A 24797-nucleotide genomic window follows, 5' to 3' on the forward strand; every position below is an offset into this window, starting at 1 on the left:
GTGGGGCTGTGATGGAGGGGGCTATGAGGAGGGGCTGTGATGGAGGGGCTGTGAGGAGAGGCTGTGATGGAGGGGGCTATGAGGAGAGGCTGTGATGGAGGGGGATATGAGGAGAGGCTGTGATGAGGGGGCTATGAGGAGTGGCTGTGATGGAGTGGGCTATGAGGAGAGGCTGTGATGGTAGGGGGATATGAGGAGAGGCTGTGATGGAGGGGGCTATGAGGAGGGGCTATGAGGAGGGGCTGTGATGGAGGGGGCTATGAGGAGGGGCTGTGATGGAGGGGGCTATGAGGAGGGGCTGTGATGGAGGGGGCTATGAGGGAGGGGCTGTGTTGGAGGGGGCTATGAGGGAGGGGCTGTGATGGAGCGGGCTTTGAGGAGGGGCTATGATGGAGGGGGCTGTGATGGAGGGGCTATGAGGAGGTGCTGGATGGAGGGGGCTATGAGGAGAGGCTGTGATGGAGGGGACTAAGAGGAGAGGCTGTGATGGAGGGGGCTATGATGGAGGGGGCTATGAGGAGGGGCTGTGATGGAGGGGGCTGTGATGGAGGGGGCTATGAGGAGAGGCAGTGATGGAGGGGCTATGATGGAGGGGACTATGAGGAGGGGCTATGAGGAGAGGCAGTGATGGAGGGGCTATGATGGAGGGGACTATGAGGAGGGTCTATGAGGAGGGGCTGTGATGGAGGGGGCTATGAGGAGGGGCTGTGATGGAGGGGGCTATGAGGAGGGCTGAGGAGGGGGTGTGATGGAGGGGGCTATGAGGAGGGGCTATGAGGAGGGGCTGTGATGGAGGGGGCTGTGATGGAGCGGGATATGAGGAGAGGCTGTGATGAAGGGGGCTATGAGGAGGGGCTATGAGGAGAGGCTGTGATGGAGGGGGCTATGAGGAGGGGCTGTGATGAGGGGGCTATGAGGAGGGACTGTGATGGAGGGGGCTATGAGGAGGGGCTGTGATGGAGGGGGCTATGAGGAGGGGCTGTGATAGAGGGGGCTGTGATGGAGGGGGTTTTGAGGAGAGGCTGTGATGAAGGGGGCTATGAGGAGAGGCTGTGATGGAGGGGGCTATGAGGAGGGGCTGTGATGGAGAGGGCTATGAGGAGGGGCTGTGATGGAGGGGGCTATGAGGAGGGGCTGTGATGGAGAGGGCTATGAGGAGGGGCTGTGATGGAGGGGGATATGAGGAGGGGCTGGATGGAGGGGGCTATGAGGAGAGGCTGTGATGGAGGGGGCTAAGAGGAGAGGCTGTGATGGAGGGGGCTATGAGGAGGGGCTGTGACGGAGAGGGCTATGGGAGGGGCTGTGATGGATGGGGCTATGAGGAGGGGCTGGATGGAGGGGGCTATGAGGAGAGGCTGTGATGGAGGGGGCTAAGAGGAGAGGCTGTGATGGAGGGGGCTAAGATGGAGGGGGCAATGAGGAGGGGCTGTGATGGAGGGGGCTATGAGGAGGGGCTATGAGGAGGGGCTGTGATGGAGGGGGCTGTAATGGAGTGGGCTATGAGGAGGGGCTGTGATGGAGGGGGCTATGAGGAGGGGCTGTGATGGAGGGGGCTATGAGGAGGGGCTGGATGGAGGGGGCTAAGAGGAGAGGCTGTGATGGAGGGGGCTAAGAGGAGAGGCTGTGATGGAGGGGGCTAAGATGGAGGGGGCTATGTGGAGGGGCTGTGATGGAGCGGGCTGTGATGGAGGGGGTTTTGAGGAGAGGCTGTGATGAAGGGGGCTATGAGGAGAGGCTGTGATGGAGGGGGTTTTGAGGAGAGGCTGTGATGAAGGGGGCTATGAGGAGAGGCTGTGATGGAGGGGGCTATGAGGAGGGGCTGTGATGGAGAGGGCTATGAGGAGGGGGCTATGAGGAGGGGCTGTGATGGAGGGGGCTTTGAGGAGGGGCTGGATGGAGGGGGCTATGAGGAGAGGCTGTGATGGAGGGGGCTAAGAGGAGAGGCTGTGATGGAGGGGGCTAAGATGGAGGGGGCTATGAGGAGGGGCTGTGATGGAGGGGGCTATGAGGAGGGGCTATGAGGAGGGGCTGTGATGGAGGGGGCTGTGATGGAGCGGGATATGAGGAGAGGCTGTGATGAAGGGGGCTATGAGGAGGGGCTGTGATGGAGGAGGCTATGAGGAGGGGCTATGAGGAGGGGCTGTGATGGAGGGGTCTGTGATGGAGGGGGTTTTGAGGGGAGGCTGTGATGAAGGGCGCTATGAGGAGAGGCTGTGATGGAGGGGGCTATGAGGAGGGGCTGTGATGGAGGGGGCTATAAGGAGGGGCTGGATGGAGGGGGCTATGAGGAGAGGCTGTGATGGAGGGGGCTAAGAGGAGAGGCTGTGATGGAGAGGGCTAAGATGGAGGGGGCTATGAGGAGGGGCTGTGATGGAGGGGGCTATGAGGGGCTATGAGGAGGGGCTGTGATGGAGGGGGCTGTAATGGAGCGGGATATGAGGAGAGGCTGTGATGAAGGGGGCTATGAGGAGGGGCTGTGATGAGGGGGCTATGGGGAGGGGCTGTGATGGAGGGGGCTATGAGGAGGGGCTGTGATGGAGGGGGCTATGAGGAGAGGCTGTGATGGAGGGGGCTAAGAGGAGAGGCTGTGATGGAGGGGGCTAAGATGGAGGGGGCTATGAGGAGGGGCTGTGATGGAGGGGGCTATGAGGAGGGGCTGGATGGAGGGGGCTATGAGGAGAGGCTGTGATGGAGGGGGCTAAGAGGAGAGGCTGTGATGGAGGGGGCTATGAGGAGGGGCTGTGACGGAGAGGGCTATGGGAGGGGCTGTGATGGATGGGGCTATGAGGAGGGGCTGGATGGAGGGGGCTATGAGGAGAGGCTGTGATGGAGGGGGCTAAGAGGAGAGGCTGTGATGGAGGGGGCTAAGATGGAGGGGGCTATGAGGAGGGGCTGTGATGGAGGGGGCTATGAGGAGGGGCTATGAGGAGGGGCTGTGATGGAGGGGGCTGTAATGGAGTGGGCTATGAGGAGGGGCTGTGATGGAGGGGGCTATGAGGAGGGGCTGTGATGGAGGGGGCTATGAGGAGGGGCTGGATGGAGGGGGCTAAGAGGAGAGGCTGTGATGGAGGGGGCTAAGAGGAGAGGCTGTGATGGAGGGGGCTAAGATGGAGGGGGCTATGAGGAGGGGCTGTGATGGAGCGGGCTGTGATGGAGGGGGTTTTGAGGAGAGGCTGTGATGAAGGGGGCTATGAGGAGAGGCTGTGATGGAGGGGGTTTTGAGGAGAGGCTGTGATGAAGGGGGCTATGAGGAGAGGCTGTGATGGAGGGGGCTATGAGGAGGGGCTGTGATGGAGAGGGCTATGAGGAGGGGGCTATGAGGAGGGGCTGTGATGGAGGGGGCTTTGAGGAGGGGCTGGATGGAGGGGGCTATGAGGAGAGGCTGTGATGGAGGGGGCTAAGAGGAGAGGCTGTGATGGAGGGGGCTAAGATGGAGGGGGCTATGAGGAGGGGCTGTGATGGAGGGGGCTATGAGGAGGGGATATGAGGAGGGGCTGTGATGGAGGGGGCTGTGATGGAGCGGGATATGAGGAGAGGCTGTGATGAAGGGGGCTATGAGGAGGGGCTGTGATGGAGGAGGCTATGAGGAGGGGCTATGAGGAGGGGCTGTGATGGAGGGGTCTGTGATGGAGGGGGTTTTGAGGGGAGGCTGTGATGAAGGGCGCTATGAGGAGAGGCTGTGATGGAGGGGGCTATGAGGAGGGGCTGTGATGGAGGGGGCTATAAGGAGGGGCTGGATGGAGGGGGCTATGAGGAGAGGCTGTGATGGAGGGGGCTAAGAGGAGAGGCTGTGATGGAGAGGGCTAAGATGGAGGGGGCTATGAGGAGGGGCTGTGATGGAGGGGGCTATGAGGGGCTATGAGGAGGGGCTGTGATGGAGGGGGCTGTAATGGAGCGGGATATGAGGAGAGGCTGTGATGAAGGGGGCTATGAGGAGGGGCTGTGATGAGGGGGCTATGGGGAGGGGCTGTGATGGAGGGGGCTATGAGGAGGGGCTGTGATGGAGGGGGCTATGAGGAGGGGCTATGATGGAAGCGGCTGTGATGGAGGGGGTTTTGAGGAGAGGCTGTGATGAAGGGGGCTATGAGGAGAGGCTGTGATAGAGGGGGCTATGAGGAGGGGCTGTGATGTAGGAGGCTATGAGGAGGGGCTGTGATGGAGGGGGCTATGAGGAGGGGCTGCGATGGAGGGGGCTATGAGGAGAGGCTGTGATGGAGGGGGCTATGATGGAGGGGACTATGAGGAGGGGTTGTGATGGAGGGGGCTATGAGGAGGGGCTGTGATGGAGGGGGCTATGAGGAGGGGCTGTGATGGAGGGGGCTGTGATGGAGCGGGATATGAGGAGAAGCTGTGATGAAGGGGGCTGATGGAGGGGGCTATGAGGAGAAGCTGTGATGGAGGGGGCTATGAGGAGGGGCTGTGATGGAGGGTGCTATGAGGAGGGGCTGTGATGGAGAGGGCTATCAGGAGGGTATGTGATGGAGGGGGCTATGAGGTGGGGCTGTGATGGAGGGGGCTATGAGGAGGGGCTGTGATGGAGGGGCTGTGAGGAGAGGCTGTGATGGAGGGGGCTATGAGGAGAGGCTGTGATGGAGGGGGATATGAGGAGAGGCTGTGATGAGGGGGCTATGAGGAGAGGCTGTGATGGAGTGGGCTATGAGGAGAGGCTGTGATGGTAGGGGGCTATGAGGAGAGGCTGTGATGGAGGGGGCTATGAGGAGGGGCTATGAGGAGGGGCTGTGATGGAGGGGGCTATGAGGAGGGGTTGTGATGGAGGGGGCTATGAGGAGGGGCTGTGATGGAGGGGGCTATGAGGGAGGGGCTGTGATGGAGGGGGGTATGAGGGAGGGGCTGTGATGCAGCGGGCTTTGAGGAGGGGCTATGATGGAGGGGGCTGTGATGGAGGGGCTGTGATGGAGGGGACTAAGAGGAGAGGCTGTGATGGAGGGGACTAAGAGGAGAGGCTGTGATGGAGGGGGCTATGATGGAGGGGGCTATGAGGAGGGGCTGTGATGGAGGGGGCTGTGATGGAGGGGGCTGTGATGGAGGGGGCTGTGATGGAGGGGGCTATGAGGAGAGGCAGTGATGGAGGGGCTATGATGGAGGGGACTATGAGGAGGGGCTATGAGGAGAGGCAGTGATGGAGGGGCTATGATGGAGGGGACTATGAGGAGGGGCTATGAGGAGGGGCTGTGATGGAGGGGGCTATGAGGAGGGGCTGTGATGGAGGGGGCTATGAGGAGGGCTGAGGAGGGGCTGTGATGGAGGGGGCTATGAGGAGGGGCTATGAGGAGGGGCTGTGATGGAGGGGGCTGTGATGGAGCGGGATATGAGGAGAGGCTGTGATGAAGGGGGCTATGAGGAGGGGCTATGAGGAGAGGCTGTGATGGAGGGGGCTATGAGGAGGGGCTGTGATGAGGGGGCTATGAGGAGGGACTGTGATGGAGGGGGCTATGAGGAGGGGCTGTGATGGAGGGGGCTATGAGGAGGGGCTGTGATGGAGGGGGCTGTGATGGAGGGGGTTTTGAGGAGAGGCTGTGATGAAGGGGGCTATGAGGAGAGGCTGTGATGGAGGGGGCTATGAGGAGGGGCTGTGATGGAGAGGGCTATGAGGAGGGGCTGTGATGGAGGGGGCTATGATGAGGGGCTGTGATGGAGAGGGCTATGAGGAGGGGCTGTGATGGAGGGGGATATGAGGAGGGGCTGGATGGAGGGGGCTATGAGGAGAGGCTGTGATGGAGGGGGCTAAGAGGAGAGGCTGTGATGGAGGGGGCTATGAGGAGAGGCTGTGATGGAGGGGGCTAAGAGGAGAGGCTGTGATGGAGGGGGCTAAGATGGAGGGGGCTATGAGGAGGGGCTGTGATGGAGGGGGCTGTGATGGAGCGGGATACGAGGAGAGGCTGTGATGAAGGAGGCTATGAGGAGGGGCTGTGATGAGGGGGCTATGAGGAGGGGCTGTGATGGAGGGGGCTATGAGGAGGGCTGAGGAGGGGCTGTGATGGAGGGGGCTATGAGGAGGGGCTATGAGGAGGGGCTGTGATGGAGCGGGATATGAGGAGAGGCTGTGATGAAGGGGGCTATGAGGAGGGGCTATGAGGAGAGGCTGTGATGGAGGGGGCTATGAGGAGGGGCTGTGATGAGGGGGCTATGAGGAGGGACTGTGATGGAGGGGGCTATGAGGAGGGGCTGTGATGGAGGGGGCTATGAGGAGGGGCTGTGATGGAGGGGGCTGTGATGGAGGGGGTTTTGAGGAGAGGCTGTGATGAAGGGGGCTATGAGGAGAGGCTGTGATGGAGGGGGCTATGAGGAGGGGCTGTGATGGAGGGGGCTATGAGGAGGGGCTGGATGGAGGGGGCTATGAGGAGAGGCTGTGATGGAGGGGGCTAAGAGGAGAGGCTGTGATGGAGGGGGCTAAGATGGAGGGGGCTATGAGGAGGGGCTGTGATGGAGGGGGCTGTGATGGAGGGGGTTTTGAGGAGAGGCTGTGATGAAGGGGGCTTTGAGGAGAGGCTGTGATGGAGGGGGCTATGAGGAGGGGGCTATGATGGAGAGGGCTATGAGGAGGGGCTGTGATGGAGGGGACTATGAGGAGGGGCTGTGATGGAGGGGGCTATGAGGAGAGGCTGGATGGAGGGGGCTATGAGGAGAGGCTGTGATGGAAGGGGCTAAGAGGAGAGGCTGTGATGGAGGGGGCTAAGATGGAGGGGGCTATGAGAAGGGGCTGTGATGGAGGGGGCTGTGATGGAGCGGGATATGAGGAGAGGCTGTGATGAATGGGGCTATGAGGAGGGGCTGTGAGGAGAAGCTGTGATAGAGGGGGCTTTGAGGAGAGGCTGTGATAGAGGGGGCTATGATGAGAGGCTGTGATGGAGGGGGTTATGAGGAGGGGCTTTGATGGAGGGGGCTATGAGGAGGGGCTCTGATGGTGGGGGCTATGAGGAGGGGCTGTGATGGAGGGGGCAGTGAGAAGGGGCCGTAAGGAGAAGCTGTGATGGAGGGGCCTATGAGGAGGGGCTGTGATGGAGGGGGCTATGATGAGGGGCTGTGATTGAAGGGGCTATGAGGAGAGGCTGTGATGGAGGGGGCTATGAGAAGGGGCTGTGATGGAGGGGATATGAGTAGGGGCTGTGATGGAGGGGATATGAGTAGGGGCAGTGATGGAGAGGATATGAGTAGCTGTGATGGAGGGGGCTGTGATGAGCGGGAGTGAGAGGAGCTGTGATGGAGGGGCTGTGATGAGGGGGACTGAGATGTGATGGAGGGGCTGTGATGAGGGGGATATGGGGGCTGTGATAAGGGAAATGAGGGGGACTGCGATGACTGGGGCTGTGATGAGGGGTGCTGTGAGGGGCTGTGAGGGTGCTGTGCTGTGAGGGGCTCCATGGAGGGGGATGAGTGAGCTTGGATGAAGGTCCGCTGTGAAGAGGGGATATGAGGTTCTGTGATGGAGGTGATTGTAATGAGGGGCATTGAGAGGGGCTGTGATGGAGAGGATATGAGGAGCTGTGGTGAGGGTAGTTTGAGAGAGTGAGCCCCAAACTGGTATCTTGCCTAGGGCTCCATGAGGTCTATATCTGGCTCTGCTCTGGGGTCACACAGCTGGCCACAGCAGAAGGGAAAATCTCCACCTGGCTTCTTCCCTCCCCCCCAACGGCGCCGACATAACTCCGTTTTCGCCGCCCCCTCTCCCGCCCTCAAACGGCAGCAAACTTTCAGTCACTGACAGGTGCTTTGGGCCCGTGTTCACTTGAATAGGGTAAGCTACATAGCAGTCTGTGCACAGGGCACACAGTGACATTGGTGTGAGTGGCGGGTGAATAGGAGAGGTTACATAGCAGTTTGTGCACAGGGCACACAGTGACATTGGTGTGAGAGGTGGGTGAATAGGATAGGCTACATAGCAGTCTGTGCACAGGGCACATGGTGACATTGGAGTAAGTGGTGAGTGAATAGGATAGGTTACATAGCAGTCTGTGCACAGGGCACACAGTTACATAGATGTGAGTGGTGGGTGAATAGGATAGGTTACATAGCAGTCTGTGCACAGGGCACACAGTGACTGGTGTGAGAGGTGGGTGAATAGGATAGGATACACAGCAGTCTGTGCACAGGGCACACAGTGACATTGGTGTGAGTGGTGGGTGAATTGGAGAGGTTACATAGCAGCCTGTGCACAGGGCACACAGTGACATTGGTGTGAGTGGTGGGTGAATAGGAGAGGTTACATAGCAGTCTGTGCACAGGGCACACAGTGACATTGGTGTGAGTGGTGGGTGAATAGGAGAGGTTACATAGCAGTCTGTGCACAGGGCACACAGTGACATTGGTGTGAGTGGTGGGTGAAGGCACTGCTATCACCAGTCTGTATACACCAGTGGTTTCAAACTCGGACTATCCAGCTGTAGTAGAACTACACATCCCAGCATGCATTGCCACAGTTTTGCTCTTAGGGCATGCTAAAACTGTTGCAGGGCATGCTGGTATATGTAGTCCAACAACAGCTGGATGGCCACGAGTTTGACACCCCTGGTATTACAATGTACTGGTCGCAAGGGGCAACTCCCATGACAGGGACCCTATGCAAAATAGAGCACCCCAAATAAAATAAAAATAAGTATTGGCAGAAGCGATTTCGTTGTGGGCGATGCCGCTGGCAACAGCTAGTAATATTTATCTTTAAAGCTGCTTTGTCAATGATGGCATCCTGCTCTCCACCCGATGTCTCATACTTGATCGTTTGCTACTGCTGTCTCCAAAATTCATGTATATTTCTCAATTGCTGAAATGTTTTGCCAATCTCTTAATTGTGTCATGAACAGGACGTCACAAACCCACCTTCTTCGCTTAGAGGATGAATCAAGGTGGCCGACACAGAGTTCCCATCTATACAAAGCGCTGCAAGAATCAAAGAAAACGTCAAAACACTTGTTCTACATAATTGTACCCCTCTATATACAGGTATTAGTGTCATAGGTGCACAGCTGGGATGTGGAATTCTGACTTCATGGCCAGTCTGCGTACTGTAGGTGTACCTACCTTCTACTCGGAGAGGAATCTCTCAGTTATATAAGACACTTTACAGCACTGGGCCTTGATCAAGCTAGTTCCATAAAACCGAGTGGATAGAGTAACATTATACGTCATATATCTGGAAATATAGGCAGTACTGCACATATCATCTGATATAATCCATTCTATATTGAACACCTCCTGCTCTAGCTTGTTAAGTGCAATACATTTCTGCAGGACCTCTGTAGAGCAACTTCAGGATGTGGGGGGAAAGGGAGATTGTGTGGACCTATCACGTAGGGCCGTTATTAGGAGTGTACGACCGCTACCGGCTGTGTGGGCAGCACCATTGTCGACGCATGACCCTTACTTCTGGCTCGCAGAATGCCTGGAACACCCAGCAGCCAGGATCACTACTGTGGTGCCACTGGAGCGTCCTTTAGATGGTCTTTGCGGGTAACCTGCAGTTTGTGGCGCTTTTAAGAGAGTCCTCACGATGCTCCAATCAGCGCTGCACTGACCAGTGCTGCCGCCCCTGCCCCCTCCCCGCAACGTGATGATGTTAAGCTTAAGTGGGCGGGCCTGGCACAGGGCGCTATTTAGCCCTGTTACAGTATTATGTCACCATGGGCCCGATTTTCTAGGGAAAATTACTATCCTTTTGGTGAATCCATACAACAAAGGGTTCAGGTTGTTTTGGGGGCAACAGGGGAGGGTGTTACTTATTACTAGAAGGCTGTACCTAATAAACTAGTCCGTGAGTGTATGTTCTGAATGGCCATGATAGCGTTCCTCCATAAAAAAGGCATACATTTTTACACATCCTTTAATACATAGGTCACGTGTGATCACCAGACAATAACTGGTATGGGGTCACATCATTTCAAAGAGGGAACCACCCCATCTTTCAGGTGTTTGCACCCTTAATTTTATGGCTGCCAGGTTGGGGGGGGGGGATCTTCCCCAAGCTCTGGAATCCAACATTTTTCTGTTGTGCAGGGGTTAATGGCTGGTGATCTCACTGATCGTGAGCAATACATTTCTGTAGGGGCCATGGTTTGAAAGAGAGGGGACTCCCCGCTTTCATATAAGGTTACCCCCATATTTCTATCTTCTACAGTGGGGGAGATAGAGAGACTTATATTCCATGGAAATACAGAAGGTGGCACTGAGCGAATCAGTATGAATGATGCCCGGTGGTCAAAATCCCGACGCCAGCAGGCCGAACAGCGGAGATCCCGAAGGAGGTGAGTACACTACCTAACCCTCCCCTCTCCCCCCTAACCCTCCTTTAGGGGTGCCAAACCCTAACCTCCACCCTTAGTGCCTAACCTCCCTTTTGGGGTGCCTAACCCTAAACCCCTTCCCCGCACCCTAAACCTAACCCTCCTGGGGGAGTGCCTAACCCTATCTTTCCCCCAGGGGGTGCTTAACCCTAAACCCCCTTCCCCTAACCCTCCCAGGGATGGGTGCCTAACCCTAAATCCACCCGAGGTGCCCTAAACCTAACCCTCCCGAAGGAGTGCCTAACCCTAACCTTCCCCTTCCCCTAGCCCAGCCCTAACCCTAAATCCACCCGGGGTGCCCTAAACCTAACCCTCCCCCCCGCGGCTATGAGGACGCATGGACCGTACTACCTCGTTCGATCTAGATTCCGGGATCGGGATTATGATAGGCGTCGGTATTTCAATGTCTGTCGATAATCCCTAGTCGGCATTCTGCCGTCTGGATTGTGACCGGCGGCCGCAACATGACTGCATACCGGCACTGAGCAGCCGGTATGCAGTCATGGAGACAGCTGTTCTAATATTCCAGAAAGTAGAGATGTGCGCTGACCCCCATGTTTTAGTTTTGAATCTTGATTCAACTTTATGTTTTGATTTTGGATATGGATTTTTTTTTTTTTAAATGATAATTTAAAAAAAAAAAAAAAACAGCTAATAGCATGTAATTTTTCCAATCCAAAACTCGAAATTCGGATTCAATTTCCAATCTCCGAACCGTTGGAAGATCAGAACCGCGACTCAGATTTATCTGGATCTCCTCAGGAGATTAGAATAGCGATTCGGATATGTCTGGATTGACGAAACTCGTGTGTATTCGGATTTCTGGAGAACTAACCGCACATCTCTGCCAGGAAGTATGATATATAGTACAGTTCAATTTATGAAAATATATACAGGTTGAGTCTCCCATATCCAAATATTCCGAAATACGGAATATTCCGAAATGCAGAATATTTTTAGAATGACTGAGATAGTGAAATCTTTGCATTTTGATGGTTCAATGTACACAAATTTTGTTTAAGGCACAAAATTATTAAAACTATTGTATAAGATTACCTTCAGGCTGTGTGTATAAGGTGTATATGGAACATAAATGAATTTCATGTATGTACACAAACTTTGCTTGTGCCACAAAATGACTGAAAATATTGTATAAAACTACCTGCAGGCTGTGTGTATAGGGTGTATATAAAACATAAATGCATTATGTGGTTGGATTTGGGGCCCATTCCCAAGATATTTCATTATTTTATGCAAATATTCCAAAATACGGAATATTCCGAATTCCAAAATACCCATGGTCCCAAACATTTTGGATATGGGAGACTCCACCTGTACTACTAGTTTAGTTCCACCTATTTTAGTGGGTAATAATTATAAAGCATTGGAAAATCTCCTGCGCACAGGAATGAATGTGCTTGCTTGGCCCCAAAAATATAAAAAGTTATAATGTTCTAGGGTTCACCCCTCTTTGTACCCTTCGTACTTACAGTCTGTTTTGCATTGATCGTCTTTGAGCAAAGTCACAACCTTGCTGTATCTTTGTTCATACTGCACGATGATGCTGACAGTCTTGTTGTACGGAATGTCCATCAGCACTTCATACTTGACAGAGGTACCAACCACGCTGCTCTCACTGTTGGAGACAAAGATAATCTGTAAGCTCTTTCCTCTGACCACAGGACATCTGATACTATGAGCTTAGGTTTACTGTTCCATGGTTTACTGATGCCTGTTCGTCCGATTCTTATTTGGACAACTCTGCCATTCCGTGAAGCTGGCCGCAGAGCCGTAACTAGACTTTTTGGTGCCCTGTGCCAGAAAGAGCATTGGAGCCCCCCTCATTTATCAAAGGGACATAATACACCCAAAAATGGGCCAGGGAAGAGATAGGAGAGGCCAGGAGATGCTGGGGATGAAATAAGAGGAAGCTACAAGCAAGAATGATAATAAACAGAAATTTGACAGACCCAAACAGCGCCCCCTGACCTGTGGTGCCCTGTGCGATGGCACCGGCTGCACTACCCTAGCTACGGCCCTGGCTGGCCGTATCGGTGTGGCAACTGCCATGGGAGTATCGTGGGCGTGTACCGATGCATATGGGGAAGGAAGGCCTGATTCGGATAAATCTCTTGCCATCTCTTGCAGGTGTCCTACGGCGATCTCATGGAGGACAGAAACCTCCCGTGGAGCAGAAAGGCTGGTGAAAATGCCTCTACTAGTACTGATGGTTAGAGTCACTGGCGCAAAATTAGCGGGCTGCATAGCTGCCAATAAGCAGGGACGTTGAGAAAGCCATGGGGCCCTGGTTCTGAAAGGGGTGTGGCCAAATCATGGAGGCATGACCACACCCCCTCCAGAAAAAAAGGCCAACAGAAATTGCTAGGCATATCGCTTGGAAGCGACGCCACGTGCCTACTTGTCCCCCTCAGCAGCTGGCCAGCACCACCGCCGTGGCCCTCCAACTGGCCTGAGTATTATTTATGACCTCCACCCTCCCCTCTGCCTCTGTTAATAAGCATTTGGTTGTAAAAAAGGCTTTCATGGCTCCCGGAAAAATACAGCTACTCTGTGTTCGACTCAAAATCAGACACTATATAATATATAGGAAAAATGAGGGCAGGGTGGTGATGACTACAATCAGTGTTCTGTGCTGTTCAGCATGTTAGCCGGGTCAATTAGCATGTAAAACAGCCTCATTAGCATGATAATCATTACAGCCAGGGAGCTTCTCTATAGTGACCTAGGATGAGACCTTTTGTTGTTACTACAAGCGACTCAAAGCCTGTACTTACCAGGAGGGTTACTTTGAACGGGTTGGGTACTGGATGCCGGCTCTCGGGATCCTAATGGTCAGAATCCCGACAGAGTTAGCTTACCGACACTGGCTGATCAGTATGCTAACACTCCCCCTCTCCCTACCCTAAATCTCCATCCACGGGCCCTAACTCTAACATCCCCCCTAGTGCCTAACCTCCCCCTCCCTACACCCCAAACCCTCCCCTCCTTAGTGCCTAACACTAACCCTCCCCCTAGTGCCTAAACCTAACCCTCCCCCAACCCCGCTACTTACTTTCGGTACCCTGGCGATCGGGATGCCAGCGCTGGGATTCTGACCGGCGTTGGGATTCCTGAGCCGGTAAAAGTATCCAAGAAATGCCAAAAGTATGCCGTTTGGACTGCCTTTTACTATTCTTTTGTTGATTTTTTATTTTATTTTCATTTTTTGGGAGGGCGTTACAGGCAGTGTTGAATTATTTCAACCGAAATCCAGAAATTAAATTATGATGGACGAATTTCTCAAAATTTGCCAATACCGGAGTATGTTGCATGAAAAAATATAATAATAAAGGTGCCAGTGAATTAAATAAAAATAAATAAAAAAAATCACCTGGTTTCCACTTAGCAGAGAGTCCCTGACTATAATACCTGTATGCCCTAAACTCTCTAGGGGTTGTTTATTTTCCATTCTAATGAAGAAAGAAGAAAATAAAAAAAAAACATTATTTTATTTTTGTAAAGTGGGTATGGACAGAACTTGAGTGTTTACTTATTCATTTAAAAAGTTTATTTTACATTTTATTTGTGTAAAATTTGTGGCACCTGCTAACATTTATTTAGTTCTTCCCCTAGCGCAGAGTAACCAGCCCTGTGTTAACCAGTCTGAGGCTGGTTATCTTGATGGTAAGAGTAACCCATACAGCGGAAAGCAGGGGAGATAATCCTGCTGCTCTGTCAATCACAACCCTGCTGTCAATCACTGCCATTTCTGCTCTTCCTCCATTGGTGCAGATCCTCTCATACACAGACCGATCATTGCCCCCTCCCACTTGTCAGTGTCAGGGGAATGTGGGTTATGATTAGGGGTGAGCGGGTTCGGATTTCTGAAATCCGAACCCCCCCGAGCCCCCCCGATCCGAGTCCGATCCGAGTCAGGCTCGACTTTTCCCGCCTGACTCGGATTCTGAAATCGAGGCAAAACGTCATCTTCCCGCCTTCCGAGTCTCGCGGGTTTTGGATCCTATATAAGGTACCCACGTCGGCGCCATTTTCTCACTCGGCTGTGGACAGTGAAGAGGGAGGGTGGGAGTTAGGGCTGTGTAGTGTAGTGTAGTGTAGTGCTGCTGTTGTCCACTACTTCAAAGTCCATAGGGGCTGGCTGTGTTGTGCTGTGCTGCTGTTGTTAATAGGGGCTGTGTCCACTACTTCAAAGTCCATAGGGGCTGGCTGGACTGTGTTGTGCAGTCAGTTCTCCATAGGGGCTGTGTCCACTCCAAAGTCCTGTGCAGTGTCCCAGTCCTAAAGAGGTGCTGTAGTGTTGTCCAGGGGGTGCTCTGTCCATCAGGGGTGCTCCCCCCAAGTGCTAAAAATATAATATATTTTCTGTGTTTGTGAATTGTGTGCGCAGTAGCCGCACGTGCATCAACAAAGTAGTGCCAAGCGTGCGCCTGTGTCATAAGTAAAGGGCCGGCTGGCTTGACCGTTAAAGGGTGCTGTAACCCCCGAAAGTACACTCCAGTCCAAACCAAAAAAAAATTATTTTCTGTGTTTGTGAATTGTGTGCGCAGTAGCCGCACGTGCATCAACAAAGTAGTGCCAAGCGTGCGCCTGTGTCATAAGTAAAGGGCCGGCTGGCTTGACCGTTAAGGGTGCTGTAACCCCCGAAAGTACACTCCAGTCCAAACCAAAAAAAAAAATATTTTCTGTGTTTGTGAATTGTGTGCGCAGTAGCCGCACGTGCATCAACAAAGTAGTGCCAAGCGTGTGCCTGTGTCATAAGTAAAGGGCCGGCTGGCTTGACCGTTAAGGGTGCTGTAACCCCCGAAAGTACACTCCAGTCCAAACCAAAAAAAAAATTATTTTCTGTGTTTGTGAATTGTGTGCGCAGTAGCCGCACGTGCATCAACACAGTAGTGCCAAGCGTGCGCCTGTGTCATAAGTAAAGGGCCGGCTGGCTTGACCGTTAAGGGTGCTGTAACCCCCGAAAGTACACTCCAGTCCAAACCAAAAAAAAAATTATTTTCTGTGTTTGTGAATTGTGTGCGCAGTAGCCGCACGTGCATCAACAAAGTAGTGCCAAGCGTGCGCCTGTGTCATAAGTAAAGGGCCGGCTGGCTTGACCGTTAAAGGGTGCTGTAACCCCCGAAAGTACACTCCAGTCCAAACCAAAAAAAAATTATTTTCTGTGTTTGTGAATTGTGTGCGCAGTAGCCGCACGTGCATCAACAAAGTAGTGCCAAGCGTGCGCCTGTGTCATAAGTAAAGGGCCGGCTGGCTTGACCGTTAAGGGTGCTGTAACCCCCGAAAGTACACTCCAGTCCAAACCAAAAAAAAAATTATTTTCTGTGTTTGTGAATTGTGTGCGCAGTAGCCGCACGTGCATCAACAAAGTAGTGCCAAGCGTGCGCCTGTGTCATAAGTAAAGGGCCGGCTGGCTTGACCGTTAAGGGTGCTGTAACCCCCGAAAGTACACTCCAGTCCAAACCAAAAAAAAATTATTTTCTGTGTTTGTGAATTGTGTGCGCAGTAGCCGCACGTGCATCAACAAAGTAGTGCCAAGCGTGCGCCTGTGTCATAAGTAAAGGGCCGGCTGGCTTGACCGTTAAGGGTGCTGTAACCCCCGAAAGTACACTCCAGTCCAAACCAAAAAAAAAATTATTTTCTGTGTTTGTGAATTGTGTGCGCAGTAGCCGCACGTGCATCAACAAAGTAGTGCCAAGCGTGCGCCTGTGTCATAAGTAAAGGGCCGGCTGGCTTGACCGTTAAAGGGTGCTGTAACCCACAAAGTACACTCCAGTCCAAACCAAAAAAAAATTATTTTCTGTGTTTAGCCGCACGTATATATCAAATCGATATAACATAAATGGAGGACCAAACTTTCTCCGATAAAAATAAAATAGAGAAAGATCAAGAACCACTTCCTCCTAGTGCTGAAGCTGCTGCCACTAGTCATGACATAGACGATAACATGCCATCAACGTCGTCTGCCAAGGCCGATGCCCAATGTCATAGTAGAGGGCACATACAATCCCAAATGGCAAAGTTCAGGAAAATGACCTTGAAAAAGACATTTAAATCAGCTGAAGAGAAACGTAAACTTGCCAATATGCCATTTACGACACGGAGTGGCAAGGAACGGCTAAGGTCGATCCCTAGTATGTTCATGACTAGTGGTTCAGCTTCACATGACGATGGAAGCCCTCCTCCCACTAAAAAAATCAAAAGAGTTAAGCTGGCAAAAGCACAGCGAAGAACTGTGCTTTCTAAGAAGATATCACAAATCCCCAAGGAGAGTCCAAGTGTGGTGGTGGTTGCGATGCCTGACCTTCCCAGCACTGGACGGGAAGAGGTGGCTCTTTCCACCATTTGCACGCCCCCTGCAAGTGCTGAAAGGAGCACCCACAGTCCACTTGCTGATATGCAAATTGAAGATGTCACTGTTGAAGTACAACAGGATGAGGATACTGGTGTAGCTGGCGCTGAGGAGGAAGTTGGCGAGGAGGATTCTGATGGTGATGTGGTTTGTTTAAATCAGGCTCCGGGGGAGACAGTTGTTGTCCGTGGGATGAAAAAGCCCATCACGGTCATGCCTGGGCAGAAGACCAAACATTCCACCTCTTTGGTCTGGCAATATTTCTATCCAAATCCGGACAACAACTGTCTTGCCATATGTACCATATGTAAAGGTGAAATAAGTAGGGGTAGGGACGTCAACCACCTAGGAACATCCTCCCTTATACGGCACCTGCAGCGCGTTCATAAAAAGTTACTGTCAAGTTCAGAAACTTTGGCTAAGACCGTAAGCAGTCCAGGGACACCTAAATCCCGTTGTCCTGTTGTATCCAAGCGCCTGCAAACCACACCGTCAACTCCCTCCTCGTCAATTTCCTCCTTAGTTAGGATCGGAAGTAGTCCTGCAGGCCATGTCACTGGCATGACTGACTCTCCTATCCGGGATTCCTCCGGAGGATCCTGCATTGCTACGCCTACTGCTGCTGCTGTTGCTGCTGCTGGGAGTCGTTCATCATCTCAGAGAGGAAGTAGGAACACCACTACTTTTACTAAACAATTGACCCTCCAACAGTCCTTAGCGAGGAGGATGAAGTACGACAGCAGTCATCCTGAAGCAAAACGTATAACTGAGGCCTTGACTGCTATGTTGGTGTTAGACGTGCGTCCGGTATCCGCCATTAGTGCAGTGGGATTTAGACAATTGATGGAGGTAGTGTGTCCCCGGTTCCAAATCCCGTCTAGATTCCACTTCACTAGGCAGGCGATACCGAGACTGTACAGAAACGTCAGAAAAAGTGTCCTCAGTGTCCTGAAAAATGCCGTTGTACACAATGTCCACTTAACCACGGACATGTGGACAAGTGGAACAGGGCAGACTAAGGACTATATGACTGTGACAGCCCACTGGGTAGATGTATCACCTTACGCAGCAACAGCAGCAGCGTCACCAGTAGCAGCATCTCAGAAATGCCAGCTCGTTACAAGGCAGGCTACGCTGTGTATCACCGGTTTCAGTAAGAGGCACACCGCCGACAACCTCTTAGAGAAACTGAGGGAAATCATCGCCCAGTGGCTTACCCCACTTAGACTCTCCTGGGGATTTGTGATATCTGACAACGCCACCAATATTGTGCGGGCATTACATCTGGGCAAATTCCAGCACGTCCCATGTTTTGCTCACACAATAAACTTGGTGGTGCAGAATTTTCTGAAAAGCGACAGGGGCGTGCAGGAGACGCTTTGGGTGGCCCGAAAAATTTCTGGCCACTTTCGCCATTCAGCGACTGCGTGCCGAAGACTGGAGCGCCAGCAAACACTCTTGAACCTGCCCCGCCATCACCTGAAGCAAGAGGTTGTGACGCGGTGGAACTCAACCCTCTATATGCTTCAGAGGATGGAGGAGCAGCAAAAGGCCATACAAGCCTATACATCTACCTATGACATAGGCAAAGGAGGGGGTATGCACCTGACTCAAGCGCAGTGGAGAATGATTTCCGTGTTGTGCAAGGTTCTCCAGCCCTTCGAACTTGCCACACGTGAAGTCAGTTCAGACACTGCCAGCTTGAGTCAGGTCATTCCCCTCATCAGGCTTTTGCAGAAGCAGCTGGAGAAAGTGAAGGAGGAGCTAAGACGGAGCGATTCCGCTCGGCATGTGGGACTTGTGGATGAAGCCCTTCATTCGCTTTGCCAGGATTCCAGGGTGGTCAATCTGTTGAAATCAGACCACTACGTTTTGGCCACCGTGCTCGATCCTAGGTTTAAAGCCTATGTGGTGTCTCTCTTTCCGGCCGACACAAGCCTGCAGAGGTGCAAAGACCTGCTGGTGAACACACTGTCAGCTGAAGCGGAACGTGACACGTCAACGGCTCCTTCTTCATTTTCTCCTGCAACTGGGGCTGCCAGGAAAAAACTTAGGTATCCTAAGCAACCCGCTGGCAGTGATGCAGGGCAGGCAGGACCAAGTTTGGACATCTGGTCCGGACTGAAGGACCTGGCAACAATTTCTGACATGTCTACTGTCACTGCATATGATACTGTCACCATTGACAGAATGGTGGAGGATTACATCGGTGACAGCATCCAAGTAGGCATGGCAGACAGTCCATACCTGTACTGGCAGGAAAAAGAGGCAATTTGGAGGCCCCTGTACAAACTGGCTCTATTTTACCTGAGTTGCCCCCCCTCCAGTGTGTACTCCGAAAGAGTGTTTAGTGCAGCCGGGAACCTTGTCAGCGAAAGGCGTAGGAGGTTGCTTCCACAGAATGTGGAGAAGATGATGTTCATCAAAATGAATTATCAGCTCTTCCAGGGAGACCAGCCTCCAGAAGGTACAGAGGGACCTGTGGTGGTGGATTCAAGTGGGGACGAGTTAATACTTTGTGAGGATGAGGATGTACACACTGAAGAGGGTGAGGAATCGGTGGATGAGGAGGATGAGGATGACATCTTGCCTCCATAGAGCCAGTTTGTGCAGGGACACATTAATTGCCAGCTTGTTTTGTGGGGGCCCAAACGAACCAATCATTTCAGCCACAGTTGTGTGGCAGACCCTGGCGCTGAAATGATTGGTTTGTTAAAGTGTGCATGTCCTGTTTATACAACATAAGGGTGGGTGGGAGGGCCCAAGGACAATTCCATCTTGCACCTCTTTTTTTTCTTTGCATTATGTACAGTTTGGGGCCTAGTTTTTCAAACTGCCATCCTGTCTGCCACTGCAGTTTCACGCCTAGATGGGTCACGTGTTTGTGCCGCCCACTCGTGTCGCTTAGCATAGTCATCCAGCTACCTCGGTGCAACGTTTTGGACATAAAAACACTATTGTGAGGTGTGAGGTGTTCAGAATAGACTGGAAATGAGTGGAAATTAAGGTTATTGAGGTTAATAATAGCATAGGAGCAGAAAAACCTACAAATTCTGTGATTTTAGCTGTTTTTATGCTTTTTTAAAAAAAAATACAGATCCAAAACACAAAACCCAGAACCCAAAACACGGAAGGGTGGTTTTGGCAAAACCAATCCAGATCCAAAACACGAAGAAAGATCCAGATCCAAAACCAAAACACAAAACACGAAAAGTGGCCGGTGCACACCCCTAGTTATGATAGCAGAGGATGGCGGGGGATCTTAGCAGGTGACATGTTTCCTCTGTTCTCAGGAGTGACCCTGTCTGGAAGCCTTTCCTCGCAGGGTGATAAACTCACCTGAGCTTCAGGATTCTCACATCTGTCATGATTGAAGAAAGGATTAACTTCATCTGCACAAAAATGAGAGGGTCGGGGTGAGATGTTTTCTCAATACACTGACATGACATACTCAGTTATATATTAGATGTTTTCACTCACATGTGCTTTAAACGTTGTCTCAAACTTCTTGTAGTCATTAGATGTGATATCACTCATACTTGGGGTGTATGGGTAGTTAGTGACTGTCAGCCCCACTTCCATTGTGGTACTAGCTATCTTACCTGCCAGGAACAGAGGGGCAGAGGGTTTAAGGAACATGCCCAGAATAATTTGATTAGAATAACAGGAGTCTTTAGCAAAGCAATGCCTAATTTCCAAATAGTACACATCTCTAGCTGTATGACACCACTCTATGGAGCTTATTCAGACCCGGTCGTTAGCTCTACGAGCTCGTAACCTGGGTCGATGTTGCTCCAGTGCGCATGCGTACGACGGAGCCGGCTCCATCCCATGCCCTTGCCGAGACCCGGCTAACAATGTGTGATCCGTGGTTAGGGGTCTCGTTGCAGTCGGGGCGAGCTGTCGATGTTGAGTGACAGCTCGCCCCGTTTGCTGGGTGGGCCGGGGACGTGCCCGGCCAAACGGAGGCGTTCCTGTCGGAACGCATGCTGTTTGAGGGCGGCCCCATTGACATCATCAGTGATGTCAGTGGGGAGCTTCCTGCTCAAACAGAGCAGGAAGCTCCCTGGGGCTTAAGGTTGACGAGACCCTACCTTAGGGTCTCGTCGTAAGCCCCGATGGTCGCGATGGTCTTGACCATCGCGACCATCACCCTTGTCGGTCATTAGAGCTGTGGGTGTTAACCCACAGCCTAACGACCGACATGGAGGCGGCCGTTCAGGATGCAAGCGGCCGCCCTGTTTCAGAACGACTGCTTGCATCCTACGACCGTCTCTGAATGAGGCCCTATCTTAGGGACACAGGACTTGCTGTAATGTATGTATTGAGGCAGAATAAGATGGGGGTTGAATAGAAGCAATAGGGGGACTGACGGTTGTTTATTTCCTGCCCATTTAAGGACCTGATTCAGATTTGGGAATAGGGTAAGATGGTAACTGGCAAAACAAGGGGTGCAAATTCAAACTTTTTTTGCAAGTAGGGTAAATAAATATTGGCTGCTGTTGCATGTAGCCCACAAATGCTGGTCAGCTACAAACGCTGGTCAGCTACAAACGCTGGTCAGCTACAAACGCTGGTCTGTTTGGCACAAGTCAATCAGTAACGGCACCAGCATGATTAAGATCAGGTGCCAAGTAACATAGGGCCTGAGTCAATACCAATCGCAGCGGCGATTGCGCACGCAATCTGCCTATTGTGTTATGCTGCGCATGCGTATGCATCGCGCTGCGTGTGTGCGAACTCGCTACGGCGATCGGGACTGAGATCGCAGTGACTACGCAGACCCATCGCAAGGTGATTGACAGGAAGTGCCGTTTGTGGGTGGTGATGGGGGGGTGTGGTCGGGGATACGCAGGCGTGCCAGTGCGTTTGAACGCCGTTGCATGGGCGTGCATAAATTATCCACTGCGATGCCGTACGCAGCCTGAGGACACATAGCGTGCGCTGAAGTTAGCATTTTCTGAGTAAGGTCAGAGCTTGTGCAAGTGTGCGTGAGGCTGCGATGGTACTCGATTGTACCGACGGTATTGCAGTCTTGCTAAGTATTACGGATGTGGGTAAGGTAAAGTGGGCATCCTTATGTTTTGCTGCAGCGGCATAGTGATCGCAATGGATTAGCATACTATCGCAGTTGCATAAATGGGAAATCCGGAGACACTAATGTGTCACAAGCAGCTCAAGAGTGTGATATGTAACCTGATATGGGGAGAGGGGGACGGCGACGGGGGGGCTGTATTGCAAAGTCTTCTTCCCAAAATGTACTTAATTGCATACCCCTCTATAGATGGGTCTAAAGGAAGGGGGGATAAAATGTATCAATGTAACTTATTCACACATGTGCTGGCAGCATAGTGGGCATGCTGGAAGCTGCACAGAGGCTATGTCAGTATACCCATTCCCTCTCCAAGTGCAAGCAGGCGGGAATGCCAGAATCTGCATGGGCGTAAAGGCGCGCTGCCTGTTTTCTGGTCATTCGCAGAGTCATTTTGCATATTTATAGTCCCACTATAAATCCGCCCATAAAAATTTCCCCGTAAGCTGGAAATGAAACATTAAACAAATTAGAGGTAAGCAGAGCTGAGCTTTGCGTCAAAAATGGACGAATTTCAATGATGCAGGACTAGGGTGATTCGCTATACAGTGTAATAATTGCACTGCGGAGCGGCAATGTTACCAATGAGAAAGAACTCCCAGTGGAAGCAGACATTTCTTTGTCTGCATCAAAATAATGAGAAATGCAGCTTGTCATAGTCACCAGAAAACGGTGACATCACTGAGGCATGAGGTGCTTCATTCTACCTCAGGCCTCAGTGATGTGACTAATTCATGGGCACAATGAAGTGTCTGCATTTCATTGATATTATTTCAGGCTACAAAATGGCCGCCTTCCAGCAACTGGTACACTGTAAAGAGAATCACAAAAATAACAGGAAGTGAATAATTTTCTCCTATGACATCTATATCAATTATAGCTCAACAGTTAGAGCTCAGATGGTTCTACCTGAATATTCTGCTTAAAACAACTTACCAATAATGACTCTATCTATGACGACTTCACACCTGTGCCCGAAAAAGTTGTTCAGACAGATGCATTTTATTCCATCAAAGATTCCTGCGTTTTCACATTTTACTGCAGAAACAAAATGATAAGACATGAGAATGGTCTTCACACGGATGTGGGGATAGAGGTCATTGGCAGCACTTCCCTGGGACCACCATGGTTTGGAAGATACCCTATCAGCTGCTGGGGCGGCCTTCTCCTGCTCACCATTTCCGTTAGTCAGGTGCAGGCGCCAGGGCTAGTGAGCAGTAGCGGCTCCAGGCACTGACAAGCCGGTCCGTCGCCCGGAGTGCTACTGTTTCCGGAGGGCGCAGGAAACGCCCACTTCCCTCCCAGCGCTATAGTTCATATTTAAGCTCAGGGGGAGGGAGCGGAGGAGGGAAGGGGCGGAAACACAGGACGGCGCTGGGCGCAGCGCTGGCCCTGCTAGTGAGATCCTACTGGGCGGGAGCTTCCTGGAGAAACATTTTAATGGCGTTTCAGGTTCTGTTCACCTTTTAATTTGACTACGAGATTTCCCCATAATTTACAGGACCAGTGATTTTTTCATGCTTTGTTCCTGTGCTTTAATAGACATTTTTTTATATGGGGGTGCGGTATGGCATTCAGGATGTTGACATACACAATCTTGACCCATGCATAAAGCCGACATTGCCAGAATTTCGGCAGTCACAATGCTTAGCGTGAACCTGTCGCCAAGCCTAACCCTAATAATATCCTAACCCTAATTGAAACCTATAAACTCTAATCAACAGGGCTGTAGAGAGCCTGGCCGGGCCTGGGGTAATTACAAGGCATGACCTTATGTAAGGAGGCGTGGCCAAGCCAGGGGCAGATTGGAGGGGGCGGGGTGTGATCGCTGTGATCGCTCTCCTCCCGTCCTATCAGATGCAGACAGAGGAGACTGCCATTGTGCTCACTGCACTGCTGCTGACAGGACTAATAGGGGGAGCGGCGGAACCGGACCCCCGACGGGCTCTTTCAGCGGGAAATCAGTACTCGCTCCCAGTGGTGGCACCAGGGTCAGTAACACCCAGTGCGAAGCTTATCCCCCGGAATGAAGAAGACTCAGCCTTCCTACAAGGCCGTGTCTTCTTCAATCTGAGGGTGTGGCTTCGCTATAAGCCCCTGTTTATATATATTATTACAGTGACCCCCCTCTGCCCGCTCACCCCCTCTTGGCACCTCTGGTTACCAATCAGCTGCTCAATATGTCTGACCAGACATCACAACTGAGCAGGCATTTAAATTTGCCCACCAAGGTGTGATGTCAGGGTCCTGCCGGCAGTGTGACGCCTGTACACACATGCAGGTGCACCAGTATACAGTATCTGCATGATATATTGGCTTTGTTGACCGAGCTAACGACATATCGGCAATTGTGTACCCAGCACTGCATTACCCTAATTGCACCATAACCCTAATTACAGCCTATCCTAACCCATACATGCCTACTCTCCCAAAAATCACGGCAGGCTCCGGGTAGCCCCCTCGCAACCCCGTAAGATTAGGCATATCTCCCGCTTACCGCCCACTTCCTATCCTGCATCGTGTCATTTAGCCCCGCCCCCCTACCCACGGACCCACGAATCGCGGCGTTTCCCTGTGGTGGGACGGGGCATAGTTATGTATACACTCTGGCCCTGCCCCCCAAAGTAATCAACAGAATCTCCTCCCCAGGCTTCTCCCAGGCAGGAGATATGTAATGTCGGCAAGAACGTCCTAACCCTAAATTCATGTGTCAAGATATTGGCTGTCGACATTGACAACATTCTGAACACGTCGATATCCTGAATGTCATCATTCAGTCCATGTCAACATAGTGTCGACGTATTGAATGTTAACATTCTGAAAGTCGACATGATATGCACAAAAAAAACAAACCGACCACTTAGGATTATGAGCTGCCAGTCCGATGTGCGAATAGCAGATGAAAGTGCTTCCAATGTGATGCCGGTACACTCACTGCAGGCTCACTGGGGCACCCCCCCCCCCCCACTGGGGGTGGCAAGTTTTTACTGGGCGGCACTCATTCTGTTCTTTATCTGAAAACTCCTGCCCCTGCTCC

General features: G+C 52.2%; 1 protein-coding gene across 1 annotated transcript in view; it reads right to left on the reverse strand.

The window, feature by feature from the left end:
- LOC148507476 (mucin-17-like) overlaps positions 1-24797 on the reverse strand; it is a 45514-nt gene that overhangs the window by 14112 nt on the left and 6605 nt on the right. Inside the window, exons 2-6 of the mRNA XM_088446112.1 lie at positions 22697-22798; positions 20149-20270; positions 20008-20060; positions 11786-11931; positions 8836-8895 (exon numbers count right to left, since the gene is read on the reverse strand). Of these exons, the coding sequence (XP_088302238.1) occupies positions 8836-8895; positions 11786-11931; positions 20008-20060; positions 20149-20270; positions 22697-22798 (483 nt within the window). The remainder of the gene's footprint in view (positions 1-8835; positions 8896-11785; positions 11932-20007; positions 20061-20148; positions 20271-22696; positions 22799-24797) is intronic.

Source organism: Taudactylus pleione, unplaced genomic scaffold (genome assembly GCF_031769625.1).
Source record: "Taudactylus pleione unplaced genomic scaffold, aTauple2 ptg000393l, whole genome shotgun sequence".
Lineage (NCBI taxonomy): Eukaryota > Metazoa > Chordata > Amphibia > Anura > Myobatrachidae > Taudactylus > Taudactylus pleione.